The sequence below is a fragment of the Dendrobates tinctorius genome, unplaced genomic scaffold, assembly GCF_039654945.1.
Source record: "Dendrobates tinctorius isolate UK_male_01 unplaced genomic scaffold, ASM3965494v1 ptg000079l, whole genome shotgun sequence".
Classification (NCBI taxonomy): domain Eukaryota; kingdom Metazoa; phylum Chordata; class Amphibia; order Anura; family Dendrobatidae; genus Dendrobates; species Dendrobates tinctorius.
The window spans coordinates 10,203,035-10,221,227 of NW_027361747.1; the positions used below are offsets into that span (position 1 = coordinate 10,203,035).

Consider the following 18,193-nt stretch of genomic DNA (forward strand, 5'->3'; position numbering starts at 1 on the left):
TTTAATGATAAAGAATTTATTTTGCTCAGAAGACAGCTAAGGAAGAACTCTTGGGATTCTGATTCCGGTCCTAGTCCCGAGAACTCGAACTGCGATGTCTTGAGATCCATTGAGCGGCTGGATGGTTAAATGTCCCTACTAATTTTTCTTTCTTAGGGATGGTGACGATACAACAGGAATTCACCCTTTATGACCTTCACAATAACAGACAAAAAAACAAGGTTTTAACATTATACAATCTTTTATTTAACAAAAAAAAATGGCTGGTAGGATGTAAGGAATAATGCACTGCTAAATAAAACTACTCGTCCCCGGTAAGTATGTCTTAAATTAGGGAAATCGATAAGATCGTCTAAAGTACCACATGCCCTTCTGGTGGGAAATAAAATAGTGATTGCTTAGTACTAATGCGCCATGATGACGGGTCAGAATGGCCGCTCTGTTAGGGTCCCGTGGCTCCTTCAGGTGACATGGATCCCTCTTACAGGTTCATACCTGCAGTCTTTTAGAGTGCAGACAGTTTAACCTCTTCAAAGCCAGGGCACCTACGGTACATAGGTCAGCCGCTTCCAAGTGTTAAACAGTTAAATATGTACAGAATTTAATTTCTGTTTTTCGGCGGTCCAATGAAAAGGCGATGCCAAGTAATGCGTCCTCTATAAAGAATACATATCCTCGCGTACAGAAATAAATATATTCTGTTTTGTTTTTAATCACAGTGGGTAAAAGGCGTATAAAAATTGCAGAGTATTCCTTCTTCGTCCAGGAATCATGGGGCGACATTCATTTCTTTTTACAAAATATGTGATCTGTATATATATATGTGTGTGTGTGTGTATGTATATATATATATATATATATATATATATATATATATATATAGACACCTGTAATCTTGGTTGTGCTGAAGAACGTGTCCTTTATATGCATTTCTTTTGTACAGTGAATGTGTAGATTTTTGGTAGCTTATCCCGTTTAGTCTTTTCTAGATCAGTTGCCTAGTAAAATAATTTATGGATGATAGCAAGGAACTGTCAATATATTCTTGGCTACCTGACGTGTTCGCCAATGTGTGGCCCTTCCAGGATCCACTATGTACATAGACCACCCTAAAAGACTGAATTGCACACATTTACAAAGAAAAAAAAATACTGGTTTTCCACCATATGTAGATTCTAGAATATATACAGAATAAAATAAGTTATCTGGTCTAACGAAGATTGCTGTTGGCAGCAAATATCTAAATATACATTATTAAAGTCTCTGCAGGCAGCTACTTTTTTGGTTAGTCATCGATATTTATACCATAAGCACTGGTCAGAGAACTGAGCAGCATTCTAATAAAATTAAGATATATTATTTCTTTTAGAAACCCTGGGGAAAGCCCAGTTTAAAATAATTAGAGACCCTAACATTTACAAGCTAGGAGTTGTTAGATCTAATAAAATAAAAATTTATCCAAAAATAATGTCATAGTACTCTTTTGAGGCATGCGTGAAGACTATGTACAAACATTCATACCATTAGATACAACCATGCGTTCCTTCGGTCACCCATCATTTCAGGCCAAAAAAAAACAAACAAAAAAAACACAAAACAAAGACACCCACCAAGAACAAATGGTGACATAATAAAAGTTCAATGGTTTCCAAAGTCTTTATAGGTCATCTCCTGCCAATGCCGCATGGGACAATCCTCATGACGCGGGGCATTCATCAGTCATATTGACTCTTGCGTGACTAGGAACCAAAGACTGTCTTTGGGCGAGTCACTACAGTCCACCATCAGACCTCTCTGGTTATTGACGTCTCCAAGGCAGAGGGCCGTATTGCAACTGTACATCACGTTAGCCCTTTAGCTTTTTGGTGGTACAAATGTAACAAAGAAAATGAAAATAACTTTCACTCTTAAATCTACTGTACAGAACTAAAAAGTCCATCTTCTCAACTTCTCAATCCGGGCTCTGAATGTCCCACTTGCTGGAGCTCAGACTTATGTGTCAAGAAAAAAAAAAAAAAAAAAAGAAGGATGCAGCTCTAAGGTATTTTACAGTAATTATGGAAGGTGCTTCATAAGATCATTAGACATCCAGTGCTTCAAGTCTGAGGCCTACTGAGCAGCCAGGGCTCAAAACTCCGTGCTCACCATACTAGCGCCAGGCTTGGCTTTAGATAAGAGCTGGTATGACTGCACCAGGCGCAGCGACATGCGGATTTCTAGGTTTAGCTCCATCAGCTTAGAGCTGGCTTTAGACATGTCCTGCTTGCAGCCAACAATGGCAAAGCTGCCAGTCTGGCCCAGAGTCTGATGTCGGAAATAAATGTGCAACAGGGTTTGGATGGGATCGTCTTCTGAGCTGCCAAATATCTCATTGGGCCAGATAGTCCTAGAAAGCAAAAAGCAGAGTACACAATGAAACACGGCAGCATTTCGGTCCTGTGCTCATGTAGTAATTATTAGAACTTAAAACTAATTTTTTTTCAGTTGGATGTCAGTCAAGACGTCACAATAATTCTTCTTAAACAATGTTTCTAATCCCAGACATCTTGATTTTTTCCCCCTCCCTTTAAGAAACAATGCCAGCCTTGTCGGCAGATTGCATTTTTTGCTTTTACTGTAATCATGTATTTGGGGCTATAAAATAAATTTTGCTACCAAGTTTCATTAAAACGTTTGTACAGTGTGCCTCTGTGCTGCAATGACTAGTGCAGAATGAGTTAACTGAGAATATGTCAGTGAGCTCAGTCTGAGGGTTTGTAAATCTTTTGTTTTTTTCCTGCGCTTCTCTCAGCTTATTTATGGCTACAGACCGAAGCAAAGTCTGTAAAAGACACAGTGCAAAATTTGAATGACACCCAATTGAAGCATTCTTGCAAGCCATGTGGTTTAAGAAAAAAACCCCTCTAACCTTAGTGCCAAAATGCCTGACAGCACAGGCAAGGCTATGAGGCTGCTATGAAAATACACATACCAGCTGCTAGTGAATAACATCCCTAGTTTTATTAGGATTTATTGACCAAATCATAGACAGATTTAATTACAGTTATAATGAATTTTGCAAAGCGATTATCTAGAATCATTCCTAACGTTTAATAGGGAGAATCTGTGAAGCGACCCTCACCCACATGCCCCTGCTCACATTACCTGAATGCCTTGACCTGAGTTATGGCAGACACAAACTCTTTTCCTTTCAGGGCTTCGATGAGCGAGTGGACAGCAACATCTGTGCTTGCTTGGTAGAATTCGGAAAAGTCGCAGTCCTCGATGCCGATGCTAGACGTGGCCTCTGCCTCCTTCAGAGAGGCCTCCAGCTGGCACAGCTCATCGGACATGTTTATGACCTAAAGACATGGACTTTATTACAGCTCCAATCACTAGAATATTACCAAAATGTACAGTAGTGGGTACATGGTATATCATGGATCTGCGGCTTATCCAATGCCATAATAGAATATTAGAGCGTTCATGCTACCCTCCTCCAATATGGATTCCCATTCTGAGCACAGGGCTACATGGGACATAATTTTACAATCTGATAAATGGCTGACAAGGAAAAACAGAGGCCATAATCTGTGACGGAGCCATTTCATCAAGATCTGCTTATGTGTGAAAGTATTCAGAGAACCGGGTAGAGCTGGCAGGGTGAGTAATGGCCCATACGGGAGCGGTGGCGGGACCAGTAATGGCCCATACGGGAGCGGTGGCGGGACCAGTAATGGCCCATACGGGAGCGGTGGCGGGACCAGTAATGGCCCATACGGGAGCGGTGGCGGGACCAGTAATGGCCCATACGGGAGCGGTGGCGGGACCAGTAATGGCCCATACGGGAGCGGTGGCGGGACCAGTAATGGCCCATACGGGAGCGGTGGCGGGACCAGTAATGGCCCATACGGGAGCGGTGGCGGGACCAGTAATGGCCCATACGGGAGCGGTGGCGGGACCAGTAATGGCCCATACGGGAGCGGTGGCGGGACCAGTAATGGCCCATACGGGAGCGGTGGCGGGACCAGTAATGGCCCATACGGGAGCGGTGGCGGGACCAGTAATGGCCCATACGGGAGCGGTGGCGGGACCAGTAATGGCCCATACGGGAACGGTGGCGGGACCAGTAATGGCCCATACGGGAGCGGTGGCGGGACCAGTAATGGCCCATACGGGAGCGGTGGCGGGACCAGTAATGGCCCATACGGGAGCGGTGGCGGGACCAGTAATGGCCCATACGGGAGCGGTGGCGGGACCAGTAATGGCCCATACGGGAGCGGTGGCGGGAACAGTAATGGCCCATATGGGAGTGGTGGCGGGAACAGTAATGGTACATATGGGAGTGGTGGCGGACTTCTGGAATATATAGGGTACCCTAGCAATGAGTCCCTCTCCTCCCGCCATACATCTGACCGTGCTCTGTACCTCCGTCTGCTTCTTAATCGTGTCCACTTGACTGATGAGCTTGCAGTAGGCCTGGAAGAGCAGGAGAAGCTGGAAGTGCAGCTTGTAAAGCCTCCGGCAAAGCTCCAGCTCCTGCAAAAAAAAGTACCACATGGCATGAGCCAAGGCAACAGCGTCCATCCAATAACTTGTGAAATCGTATGTGGTTACTGGTTTAGTACAGGGAAGGAAGGTCAGACTTCTATTAACTACACACTGGCGAGAATTGTGTTAAATGGAAAACATGGAAGACGCAATCACACGTGCTACTTAGAAACAAGCAGCCCAGAAAATTCATTTCATGAAGGAAATAGCAAGCAAACAATCTACAGATATCCATCTTTCTGGGAGAATGTCTGCTCTACTAAATGGGGGAACAATGCCGTACATGAGAGACGTGTGGAATGCCTGCCGGTAGGCTCACCAACACCTATCACACAATGTTAAGCATGCAGAGAGGAGCCACCGATCACAGATCCTTAAAGAATGATCCTCCATGCGGCCCCTCACACATGCTAACGGTTGGGACAATTATCGAGGTTTTCACTAGGGGCACATGTAAGACCGCGGCTGTGGATGATGGACACAAAAATTGCTAAGTGTCTAAAAAACGGCTATAACTTACAGTGGGGCTTATAAGTCTAGACACACTCCTTACCTGCGAAAAAAAGGGTTAACCTGCAGGTAAATAGCACTTGAATCCTGGGTGGATGACTTACTGGAGCAGTGGCTACAGGGAGAAATGAAGTTTTACCTCCCTACAGCCACTTGTTTCTAGTCATCAGGGAGGGAGCTGAGCACTGTAATCTCTCCCTGGCACTCTGATTGTCAATTAAAGTGCTAGAGAGTGAGTCTCATGCACTTCCACAATGACTAGAAGCGAGTGGCAGCACAGAAAATAAAACTTCATTTTCTCCCTGTAGCTGCTGTTCCAGTTAGCAGGCTACACAGGATTTAATTGCCATTTATCAATGGATTACTCCAATACCTGCAGGTAACTAGTATTTCGGCACGTGACAGATTCACTTAGGACAGCATCAAGGATGGTAGAAAAATTTGGTGCAAGCTGCTGTTCAGAAAAAAAAAGAAAGGCCTTGTTCAGACTAATATAAAATGTCACTTTTAGGTCTGGAAGTCCCAGTCCCCAGAAGGTTCGTAAACCAAACTCAGATCACCATAGTGTTCAATGCGAGTTGTGGCCAAAGTATGGACCCTAAAACCACATTGCTGCCATCTCAATGACATCTTCTGGATTTAAAAAAGCTCTTGCTGCTGGGAACATCTGGGCACTGCTTGAAGGAACTAGAAGGTGGAGACCCCCACCATTATCCCTACAATTCCATTGTGTAAGTACTTGTGCCATTTCCTTCCCACCAAGCAAATACATGCAAACTTTCTATTCGTATGCCCTCATACTTCAGTTTTCTCCCATGATCAAATGGTTACCATGATAGCTGGCCAGGAATGTCTTGTGTGAGGAGGACTGAAAGCTCCATGGAAGGAAGGGACGAATGTACAGAAATAGGACCATGTGGGACATGTAGCGGTGTTACATATATTGGATGTTAAGTTACAAAAAATGTCCTAAACGATGTATAACTCAATTTGCTGCTATGAAGTGTCACCTGGTCTTTTCTATTACTGGCATATCCCGTACACTTATACATGAGAGGAATGCCAGTGTCCGGCCATGGACGCCTGTGTGGACACTAAGACTTTGGAAACATGAACTGCTCAGTATGACATTTCTATCTTCCATCCTTTCTAGTGATATCATACTTCACCAATTCTATGTTCTTTAGACAAGTGACCTGACAGTAATGGAATGACACGATGACACTATAACATACCAGCCCGGGAATTCCCGAGCTACAACATATTAACGAGCGGCCAACAGTTCATGGACAAACGCTACGTGGAGCCAGCACACACTGTAATCTTACAACAGCAGCACACTGCGAGCTCAACAACTGGACAAGACAGGTGAAAGTCAGGGGCTTGGATCTGACATGTTTAGTATTGGAGAAATCAAGAACCATCACTTACTGCTAGAACTTCCATTTGCTAAGCAAGAAGGTGAGCAGGTCACAAAAACACAAAGGAAGAAAAAGATGGAAAGTTAGTTATAGACCAAGTTCTGTAAAACCTCAGGCAAATAGTCACAATGACCTAACGCATAGGTTCACTTTAGAGCATAATTCCCCTCCTCCTGGATTTAGGTTAATGCACTTTTTCTTTACTAATCTCACATGACCTGGTAATGTTCTGGTCGCTGTCAGAGTTGGCAGACACATCCCTATAGCTGAGATGTGTGAACAATGCTCTGTACTGCGCTGCGCTCATCTTCTCTGCAGCACATTGGCTGCGTTCTGAGTTGGGTTTGCACTTTTTTTTTTCATTATAGGAACAAAAAAAACAGAATTCACACATAGGACGCATCAATAAAATGACAATCATTAGCGGCAGCAAAAAGGACCCCACTGACTGATAATAGGTCGGGTGTCAGACTGATACTGTGTTACATCAGGAGAGCAGGGACATCGGGTCACGCTACAGGCTGAATAAAGGCCTAAATTAGAACAATAAGCCGTGCTACAATAAAGGCTAGAGAAGTAAATCAAACTGTACTTAACCGTCCTCAGCTTACTATTTACACGGGATGTTGCTGTAACCTGTCAGATCATGTAACCCCTGTATGGAGGAGAAGCATCCCTGTTCAGTGCGGTAATAGCTCACCAGGCCAGGCATGATGAGAAGAGGACAGCTACAGCACAAGTTTTGCTGAACTCCAAAATATACAATAATGGAGTATGGAATGTTTTACAGCAAAGTTCTTGGATTTAATCATTTTAAAGTTCTCTATTTTATTTTAATTTTCTATCCAGTTCTCCTGGAGGAAGGTTAGAGAAAGGATATTAACTTGTCAAGGCATGAAGCCCACGCACCATACGCATTAGATCAATCGCTTGGCTAGCAGCCAGACTACCCCATACAGAGTAACGCTCAGCTGGGCCGTGCACCCCTGTATCCTGTGGCAATGGCTTATCTCCCGAAAAACAAAAAAGTACAGCCATTGGTAACTCAACGTGCCGAATCCTTCTCTCTTCTGACAAAATCTGTAAGGTGAAGGTCGGGAAGCCCCCCGTACAAGCCATGTTGATTGGTGGTTGTCCACACTCATGCATTACGAGCATTTGTGCCCAGTGGGTTGAGCACTCAATGGGAGGTCTCAGGATTTAGACCCTTAAAAGGGGTTGTCCAGTCTAAAATAAGTCTGCAGTCACTATGTGAATCCTCCCTGCGCATGCACTGTGCGCTGCAAGGATTCACCATTCTCTGCCTCGGAAATAAAGGTCTCGAGTTTGCTCCCATTAGACGAGTTTTGCCTGGGATTATGCATATCGCATACCTGAGTTTCGCTCCCGGGGAAAAGAATGGCGAATCCACAAGTTTCATTCCAGACCAGACATCCCCTTTAAGATGAACAGGCCCTTTTATTGATATATAACATGTTAAAAAATGTTTACCCTTAATGGAATTGCCCACTACTAGGACAACCCCTCCTTAAACTAAATGTTATGCCCGAATACATAAATGTGCCGGTGCCGTTCCCAAGGTGTTGGCACTCTCTCTCCAGGGCTGTGATGCAGTGTTGTGACACATGAGCCCGGCATCTAATCAGCGCTGGCGTCACTGTCTCCACCTTTCTGAAGAAAAGTCCGGGATAAGCTGCAGCCCTCGCTTCCTCTTCCTCACAGGAGTAGTGCTGGCACATGAGGTGACTATAAGCTTTATGTTTTCGGGGCTGAACATTTCGTTTAAGAAGGGGATGTCCTAGTAGTGGACAACCCCTTTAAATTAAACTTGAAGGGCATGTGCACACATTGCAGATTTTACCTTGTATTTTTCTGTGCATATTTGTCACAAAACCTCAAGGGTTTCCGGATAGCAGCAAAGTGAATGAGAATCCTGAAGTCTCATGCACACAATGACTATTTGTGACTTGCAGATTTGGTGAAGCTACAAATCCCCAGGATGTCAATTCTTTCATCGGTTTTTCAGATTTCCCTCATAGTAATGAGTGGGGAAATATCTGCACCCCCCCCAAAAAAAAATGTAAAAAATAAAAAATGTGGCAAAAATGCACATATTTTATGCAAGGTTTTTCATGCCAAGAGATGCAGAAATGTCTGCGCCAAATACTTAACGTGTGCACATACCCTTAATTGGGTTACCCACTTGGACCATAGAAAAAGAAGGGGTCCTAATAGCTTGCCAAATATCAACTGACAACACAAGCAAGTAATATGTCGCCATTTGCTATGGTCACAATTCCCATTTAATTTAAATAAGTTACAGTAAAATGAGTTGTTCCAAGAGCCGTAAGCGCCACATCTAATTATCTAAGAGTAAGGAAAGCAGCCAACATGGATGACATCAATAACGCTACTGCGTCATATGAGGCGTAGAAGCATCACCTATAATCGGGAGACAGAATCATGGTGGGAAACTAACTACAATAGTGTGTGGCAAATGTGCTTTGTGGCAGGAGCGTTGCTCTCGTGCCTGAAGCCGGCACACATTAGTAGTGTTAGCGGAGCGTGCAGCAGCTCGCGGAGCCCCTTGGACACTAAAGCTCGTATTCGTACAGGTTTGTTATGGGCTGGCTGGGTTATTACAGGATATTGCACATCTAATCATGGCATATGCTGGCCTGATTCCAGGGGTATTACACACAAACCCAACCTGCGGAGAATGCAGCGCATTAGAGAGTATGTAAAAGGTTCATTACAGTAACACTGTTATAGCGGGTGATGTCTGGGTAATCAGATTACATCTTATCAGCTGGCAATACTTATTAAATCTTCAGTCACTGAGAATTAATTTTTCTGGCAGTCTGTACATCATGTGGGCACAACGCACTGGAAAGATGTACTGTATACATAGAGCGGCGGACTGGAGGGCATTTACCTGGGCTTCAATATTCGCTGCATGACGGCCATCTCCAGAACTGAAGGTTTTCTTGCAGTTGTCCAACCACTATGATTGAAAAACAGCACATAAAATGATAAGGATATGAGAATACCGAGAGTCACTTCAACAGATCATCAATTTCTTAATATCGCTACAGCTTCAGAGGTCATAAAGATAAGCTCCCACATAAATGCCGCCTAAACCATGGTGGCCATTCTAGTACGTGCCGATCCGCATAACACATGGACGGTCAGATCCATAAAATAGGGAGACGCTGGTTATTTGCAGCCATCTTCAGCTCATAGAGGGGTTTCCTTCTATGACATCTGGGTGTCGTATATATATAGGGCATACGGAAGTAGGTTGTCATAATCAGATCTACCAATTTATGCAGATGCTTCTATATAATCAACAGCAAACAGATGTTTAGTAAACCATGAAGTGAAAGAAAAGTATACTAGAGAGTAGCAAAACCTCATTTTGCAATAATTAAAGGGAATGTCACCAGGATTTTATCACCTATTCTGAGACCAGCATGATCTAGGGCTTGAGACCCCGAATCCAGCGATGTATCACTTACAGGGATGCTTGCTGTAGTTTTCATAAAATCATTGTTTTATCAGCAGGAGATGATCACTGGAAGGCTAATAAACCTGCTAGCAGGTAGTCCCCCACACTCGTGAGCTGTGTATAATTCCGCCACCACCATGGATTGGCAGCCTCCTGTCTACACTGAAAGCTGCCAATGAGTGGTGTGGGCAGGGTTATACACAGCTCAGCATTCAGAGCTCTGCTAGATCTGCAGCAAAGAAAACAGGGATTTTTAACAAAACTGCACCAAGCAGCCCAGTACGTAACAGAACGTTGGAATCAGGGTCTCTGCCTCTATATTTCACTGCTCTCAGAAGGTGCAGCAAAAACCTGCTGATGGATTCCCTCTATGCTCTGCTCATATAGGCCCAGATGTATAGATTAGTGCACATGGCAGATTTCCACAGGGTGGATGCACGCTGCGTACATGCCAGGTTGCTGTAGGCAGAAAGTGCTGCAGTGCGTGTCTTACAGGAGGACGAGAAGCTTTATAAGAAAGCAGTTGCGGCCATTCATTTCCAGCTATTTATAGACTCCGTGTAGTAATCAGTATAACCTCTGGCCAACCTTCAAGTGCTGCAACAATGAGGAAAGAAGAATGTGTTTGCCTGCCCGGCTCAATTTAATAAAGGCTACTCAGTGAATTAACCGTAGCGATCTGCATTAGTGAGACGGGGGTGGGGAGGAATACGGTGCCAGATTCAATTAGTGACATGGACCCAATGTCCACTGTAAATCTGATTTTCCACTGACAGTCGTGGCTGCGGGATAACCTGTTTGCGGCAGAACGCTCCGTGCTTGCAAAACAACGAAATTCTGTAATAAAAAGTACTGAATGACGATCCCATGATACAGCGATACTTTATTCAGTAAAAATGTGTTCCACCGGTTTATTAGGTGTAATCTAGAGAATGCAACCTAGAGAAAATGGGAGACCAGGTCATACATTAAGCACAGTCAATGCGTGCATGTAACTAGAAGAGCAGGGGAATTGAGGAATCCTAATGGGGGCACAATCACACCAGATTCGCAAGGCTGACTGCAAGGTATACGGTTTTATACACACATGATAACTGGCTCAACGTTTGCCACTGTATGCCTATCCACTGATTCACTGGCACAAGATGGAAGGAACCCTGTTTTGCCCTACTCTGTCTATAGTGCAAGGGGTTGACTCCTGACATACAAGTGTAAACTATCCCATTGCAGTGCATGAAGAGAGCGGCACATTCGCAGCCACCTCTCCTGTCACTGCACCTGGGCACCAGTCACAATGGTGTTTGGGGGATTCCTGTTCTAAGAGATATATGTATACGTTATGCCATTATCTAAGTGTCTGTCAAGAGACAACCCCTTCCAGAAATTAAGTTTAAAATCAGAAGTAATCAATCTACCTGAATGATACTCCATGAAATATATGGCAAAAGCGAATGTTGGTAATGCCATTAATAAGGCAGCGAATACCAAATTGGTAGGTAAATATATAACTAGCCCTCTAGAGATCACACCATGGCATCCATAACCCCGACACTTTTGCACAGTGCGAATATCAACTGTGGTAGCAATTTATGATCAAATTGACGGATACTAAACATCTTTATCTGACTGTGAAAACATTCCATACATTAATATTGCCAAACTACACAGCTATTCGCCAGCCGATGTGCATGTGAATCACTACAGTGTAATATTATACAAGAGGCCGGAAAGGAAGAAGGACTGCGGGCTAGAATCACTGTGGACATGAGGACTTTCCACGTCACTGACCACTTGGGCTGCACCTTGACTCTTCTCCTCCCACTCTCAGTACTTTGTATGATCACATGTCTCCATAGTTCCCCATAATCTTCTATACTATACCTACAGTCTACAAGAGGCCATGTAGTAATAAGACAAAAAGAGGCTGTAAAGTCTTCATACATAATGTACCCGTTGACTAAACCTGACAGTTCCAACAATCACATAATGTAAATGTGGGTTCGCCAACTTTCAATCATCATAAAATGGAGAAAAGAAGGGTTGGGACTGTTGGATTACAATATGCCCAATTCCTTGTTCTAAGGGGAAATAATAGCAGAAACCTGGCACTCAGATATAGTAAAAGTGAGAACAGATTTATTGGCAATCCATATATTAACGTTTCAGTCCATTCAGACCTTCATCGGAACGGATTGCCATCTGTGAAGTTCCTGTAATATGTAGAATAGTGCTGTCTCAAATGTGATCTGATGCTATTGTCAAGATTCTGCTATTATTGGACTACAAGATGGAACCCTACTTGGGCACCTTATCCTCTCACCTGGAGTGCCGTATATCCCTCGTCAACATCTAAGGGGAATTAAGTCACCGCCGTGGGTGTCTGACATCAGCTTATTCTCCCTTCCAAGAGCCATCTACGGCCACCTTCCTCCAACGCTTTATGGAGATTACCTGCTCTGCTGCCTCCCGCTTGGAGTTATACGTGTCCAGATGTTCCTGCAGTTCTAGCACACTGAACTTCAGGGTCTCCAACAAGCCACTTGACATGAGCTGCAGATAGAAGACACTTTTTGTTATTAGTGAAGCAATGTAATGGCTCAAAAAAGGTAAAAAAAAAAAAAAAAAAAAGTACAGCACCTAATGAAAAACATCTACAAATAGCCACAGTAGTAAGCCATTAAAATTTGAATGTCATGTTGAAAGCCAGGAAGAGAATGGTTGACAGTAGAGAGAAATTAGGCCAGTCTTCTACTTACATGCTGCTTCTTTTAGCTTTTTTTATACTTCCTAACGCTCACTGCTGCCAACTAGTAAAGGCGCCAAGCATGCACACTTCTTGCAAGTTCCTCTGTATTGAGCTTGTAAGTGAATCCCTGAAGACAGCTATGATTGCTGGAGCACAAGATCAGCATCTACTCATGGTCAGCTTCAGCCTTACAGCTCTTCTGATACAGCAGAGGCAAAGCAGCCCTGGAGGGCACAGTTCACACCAGCCGCGTGACAATATTCCTGCCTGATCTGTCTATTCACTGTGTTTCTGAATTGAAATGTTGCGATCTCCCTATGGGTCACGGCTCTCATATATAGCCTAAAATAGACAGACTCTTGCCAAGAAGGTAAAGCTGACTTCTCCATGTCACACAAACAAAGCCGCTTAGTGCCTGCGACATGAACTGGAAGTCATATAGTATCCGGCAATGCTCAGTACTTACAGCATGGAGAGGACATGGAAAAAGCTCTGAACACCCCTCACCGTATCTGCATCCACAAAGACTGTGGGGCACTCTGAGCAAGCCATCATCACCTCCAGGGAACTGCTAAACTTTGTGCCTATTCTCTGCAGGCTTTCTCCCAGGAAAGCGATGGAATCGTTAGTTATCGTCCCAAACTTTCTTTGAATAATCTAAAAAAACAAACAAACAAGCATTAAGACAGCTGACAAATAATATCCATTATCTGTCCCCTAATCAGCCCCATCTTACAGGGCTTGGGCTGGATTTCCACATATATTTTGCCATTGATGAGACCAATGGTACCATCAGCATCAGTGACGTTAATATAAAATTCCCATTTACATACAGGTAAGCTTAGAATATTAACCCTTATAAAACAGCAGACTGCATTTTTTAGGTGTACAGATCGATCGGTAATAGACCGCTTTGTGGTGGGCATGGCCCGTCATTGTTCCGGCAGCACAGGTCCTGTTAACACAAGAAAATGTTCTGCCAAGAAAAATGCTTAGTAATTTCACCAGTGGAATGAGCGTTTTGCTTGTTTGTCGTGTTTGGCAGCTTGTACAATGCACGATCATCAGTAAATGAGCGTTCACAGTGTAAGTTTTTCTTTTTCCCCTTGCTGCCCCCACCCTTTAAAATAAAACATTTTATATCTCCATCTATAGTCACATTGTTTTTTTGAGGCCTTTTCTGTGTTTTTTTTTGCAGAAAGACTTACTGTATGTTTTTATGATGCCATACATGATGCATCATATATTGAAAAATTAAAGAAAAATTCTTAAAAAAAAACCCCCAACAAAAAAACAGCAGTTCTGATTTATCATTTTTTTTAAGTTTACTTAGTGTTTACTGTGTATTAAAAACGACAGGTTGATTCTCTAAGTTGTCAGTACGATTACAGGGCTAGAAAACGTATTTTTTTATGTTTTACTCAACATTATCTTTTACCAATTGAGCTGAATGAGAGCTTGTTTTTTCCAGGAAAAGTTTTCATTGGTACTATTTTGGGAGTGCATTTTGTAGTCCATTTTTTGGGGGGGAAGTGAGCTGTATTAAAAGTGTTTGGTGTTTAACATACAGACGATATTACTTGTGCGAGAATCACATCGCAATGCTCAGACTGGCAGTTGGCTCGCCTGTCATGCTTGGGTCAGGAGATCCGGCGGCCAGTCCGAGCATTGCAATACGATCCTCGTGCAACTGCAGCTACTTTGTCTGACTGTGCCCTTACAGCTTCAGGAACATGGTGATAATTATATTTACTTACATATTTTGTATTTTTATGTAATCAATAGAAAAAAAGCAAGGAAGGAAGGAAGGGGGGGGAGGTAAACTATTACATTTTGGGTTTTTGTCATTTTTGTATTTTTTTCAATATTGAACATTTTTTTATTTTAAATTTAGTCCAGATAATTTAGTCATTGCTACAATACATAGAAATACTTTTGTATTGCAGAGCTGTTAGTGTTCTCCTACTAAGTCCTACTTCATAGGAGTACCAGCATTGGGCCTTAGATGCTGTGATTGCTATTGATCACAGTATGTACGTGGTTAAACTGCGGGAATCACTCATCTACGATCCTAGCAGCTGCAGGCGGGAATTAGCTGTGTAACACCGCCAGAACGCATCATGCCAAACTTCCCCTATCCACATATACTTTGCATTAAGGAGTTAACCATGACAAGTGAATCCCACTGGTCCTTATAAAGGGGTTCTGAAATCTGATCCGACGGTTTCTCCGCTTCTGATCCCCTTATTAATGGCACCAGTGTGTTGTACAAATGAAAAAAAATATCCCTATCCTTACCTCCCAGGTGAGCTCTGCGACTCTGCTCTCAGCCCAGTGCCCCAATGTTGAGTGACTGCTGCAGCCAATCAGTGGTTTCTGATAAGACTGAGGACCTTCTTTTTCATAAACTTTCAAAAACTGTTCATCCACTGGTTTAGTATTGTGAAGGCTGCAGCTGATCAGCGACTGCTGATCGACTGCAGCGGTCATGTGACATTAGTTTAGGAGCCCGATGAATGACACAGGGCCGGAAACAGAGGGGCAGCTGCGGTGCTACAGGAAACTTTAGTTTTTTGTTTTTTATTTTATGCAGAACCCTGGGGCCATTAAAATCCTAAGATTTTAACCAACCAAGCCTGTCTTCGTTCAGATTAGACGATCGGTGACTTTTCTTTCTTATAGTGACTGATACAATGTGTATTCCCCTACTTAACTCATATTAAAGCGTGGACTGACCTGAAAAAGCCGGGAGAAGATATGAAAGGTATTGACAGCGCATGAACCATCTGTCTCCGACAACATCTGATTGACGTGACAGCGCCAGGCTTCCTCCTCATCCTCGTAGGCCACTGGCTGGAAAGCAGCTAGTATAGCAGAGAGAAAGGGGGACGGTGGAGGAGATGCCTGGGCCTCTGCATAGCCATCCGGTTCCCCATCATCTTGGCTACAAATAAAGCACAAGGTGTGATTATCAGCATTGATCACAGCTACTAGATGTCACCGCGCACAGAGCACCTGGAACACACCCAGAAATAGCCAGCAAGGTCTCCATCGCTTACTTACAGGCTCAGATCCCCAAACAACCTCACCGCACAGGCCGAATAGAGAAACTTCAATGCTTTCTTGCTTATCAAAAAGGAAGACGACATCTCCATAGAGGAAGTAAGACATCGCACTGCTAGCTGCCATCTACACGCTATCTTGTTGGTAGGCTGATCTCCAGGACATGCAAGCAGAATACACAATGACTTGCTGGAGATCGGCCAAGGGGTGGCTGCTGCAGACGCACTTTTTTAATTATCTAAAGTAATATCTGTGTATAGGGTAGAGAAGAAAGCCTAAAGAGCATTCATTTCTAGGGCGATCAATTTAATGATCTTGTACAGTGTGTTCTCTGCCAAAAGAGCCGACACGTGATGCAGCAGCTCAGCAGACAAATGAATCAAAGCCTTCACCCATGTACAGCAGGAATCCTGTGACACGCGACGAGCAGCATCTGCTTCATGCAACGCAGCCGCAAAGTGCGGGCTATGGAGATCCGCTGGGAGGGACACCGGTACAACAGGAGCCTCTTATAACACGCGCACCACTGCACTCGCTATGTGACCCTGACATAGCGGCCGTTATACTATGACGTACGTGCAGGCTGCATTACAGATCTAGAAACAGAGTCCAGGAGACATTACAGGAAGCCCGATTCTACAGAAGTCACAAAGATCCACCAAAATATTCAAAGGGGTTGTCCTCTATTGGAAAACCTCTTACTAATAGTAACAGAGTGATGGGTACAGTAAAAAAAATGTATACTTACCTCTCAGAACAGCACTGATGCAAAGCAGTTTCATCAACTGAATAATGGCCGTGAACTGCACATCCGCTCCCTGTACCCGGCCACGGCCACTAGACAGTTGGTGAAGCTGTGCAGCTCCGCAACTCAGCGCTTCCGGCCACTAGCGGTAGAAAAACCAGCTGATCTGTGGGAGCGTGACACCAAGCACCCCACCTATCATAGGCCAGACAACCCCTATAACAGAATGCAAAGAAAGTGAGAAGTCTTTCTGAAATTAATATGTGGTGTGATATCATGTAATGCTATCAGGGAGGCTCCATATTTATTCTGTTGCAGTAAAACGGCCCCAGACATACAACCAGTGTCATTAAAGGGAACCTGTCACCAGGTTTGGCAAATATAAGATACGGCCCGCTGCCTTTCAGGGCTTATCTACAGCATTCTATAATGCCATAGATAAGCCCCCTGGTCTGACCTTAAAGAGAAGAAAAATAACTTTTATTAGGGTGAGTGCACACGCTGTGGATTCACCTGCGGATTTTTCCGCGCGGATTTGCAGGTAAAACCGCAGGTAAAGTGACCTGCGATTTTCCTGCGGATTTGCCAGCGGTTTTCCCCTGCCGATTGACACCTGGACAATGGAACAGGTGTCAAACCGCTGCGTGATCCGCAGAAAGAATTGACATGCTGCAGATTTAAAACCGCGGAAAAATCCGCAGCATGTGCACTGTGGATTTGAAATCCCATTGGCTACCATTGTACTGTACACACTGTGCACATACCCTTATACTCACCGGTGGGGAGGTCCAGTCCAATAGGTGTCATAGGTCCTGGTCTGGCGCCTCCCATTTTCTTGCGATGCTATCCTCCTGCCTGCTCCATGTGGACGACGTGTCGCTGTGACATCCACAAAGGCTCCCCAGCATCGCGCTCCTGCGCAGGCGTAGTTATCTGCCCTGTTGAGGGAAGCACAAAGTACTGCAGTGCGCAGAGGCTGGGCCTTTCTGACCTATCCCGGCCTGCGCAGTACGCCTGCGCAGGAGGGTGATTCCGGGGAGCCATGAAGCAAGCAGGAGGGTGGCATCGCAAGAAGATGGGAGGCGCCGGACCTGGACCAGCAACACCCATTGGACCGGACTGCTCCCCGGGGGAGTATAATAAAACTTATTTTTCTTCTCTTGCTGGTCAGATCAGGGGCTTATCTACAGCATTATAGAATGCTGTAGCTAAGCCCTGAAAGGCAGTGACCGTATCTTATATCGGCCAAAACTGCTGACAGGTTCGCTTTAAGAACTATCTTCAGTGTAAAGAACAAAGAGTCCTGGAAGTGATGATACAGCCCCAACAGAGCCCGGATCTCAACATCATAGCGTGCCTGACATTACATCAAGAAACAGAAGGATTTGCACAGTCCTACATTCACAGATCTGTGGTTAGTTCTGTAAGATGTTTGGAAAAACCTCCCTGCAGAGCTCTTTCAAAACCTATGTATATGTGTATCTAGAAAAGGGATGTGGAATCTTTTCTGACCAAAGGACAATTTGGGTAATATACCACCCTTTGGGGGACGTATAAATTGCTTGCTAACTCTGCCCACAAAGTACGTCCTGATGCTGGCACTGGTGTCAGGATGTAATCTTTCATTACACATGCCTCAGTGCTGTGTAGTGAACACTGAGAGTGCATGC

At 44.1% G+C, this 18,193-nt stretch overlaps 1 protein-coding gene across 22 annotated transcripts in view; it reads right to left on the reverse strand.

The window, feature by feature from the left end:
• Window positions 1-222: 222 nt before the first annotated feature.
• The window catches only part of FRYL (FRY like transcription coactivator), a 387,434-nt gene continuing 369,463 nt past the window's right edge, over window positions 223-18,193 (reverse strand). For 16 of the 22 annotated variants that reach the window (XM_073583507.1, XM_073583505.1, XM_073583498.1 and 13 more), the window contains 9 exons: window positions 17,300-17,461; window positions 15,452-15,659; window positions 13,223-13,372; window positions 12,421-12,519; window positions 9,397-9,465; window positions 6,472-6,489; window positions 4,408-4,518; window positions 3,145-3,341; window positions 223-2,386 (listed from right to left, as the gene is read on the reverse strand). In XM_073583507.1, coding sequence (XP_073439608.1) covers window positions 2,128-2,386; window positions 3,145-3,341; window positions 4,408-4,518; window positions 6,472-6,489; window positions 9,397-9,465; window positions 12,421-12,519; window positions 13,223-13,372; window positions 15,452-15,659; window positions 17,300-17,461 — 1,273 coding nt within the window. In that variant the 3' untranslated portion in view covers window positions 223-2,127. The remainder of the gene's footprint in view (window positions 2,387-3,144; window positions 3,342-4,407; window positions 4,519-6,471; window positions 6,490-9,396; window positions 9,466-12,420; window positions 12,520-13,222; window positions 13,373-15,451; window positions 15,660-17,299; window positions 17,462-18,193) is intronic. The other 6 variants (XM_073583510.1, XM_073583497.1, XM_073583511.1 and 3 more) reach the window with 3 other exon arrangements.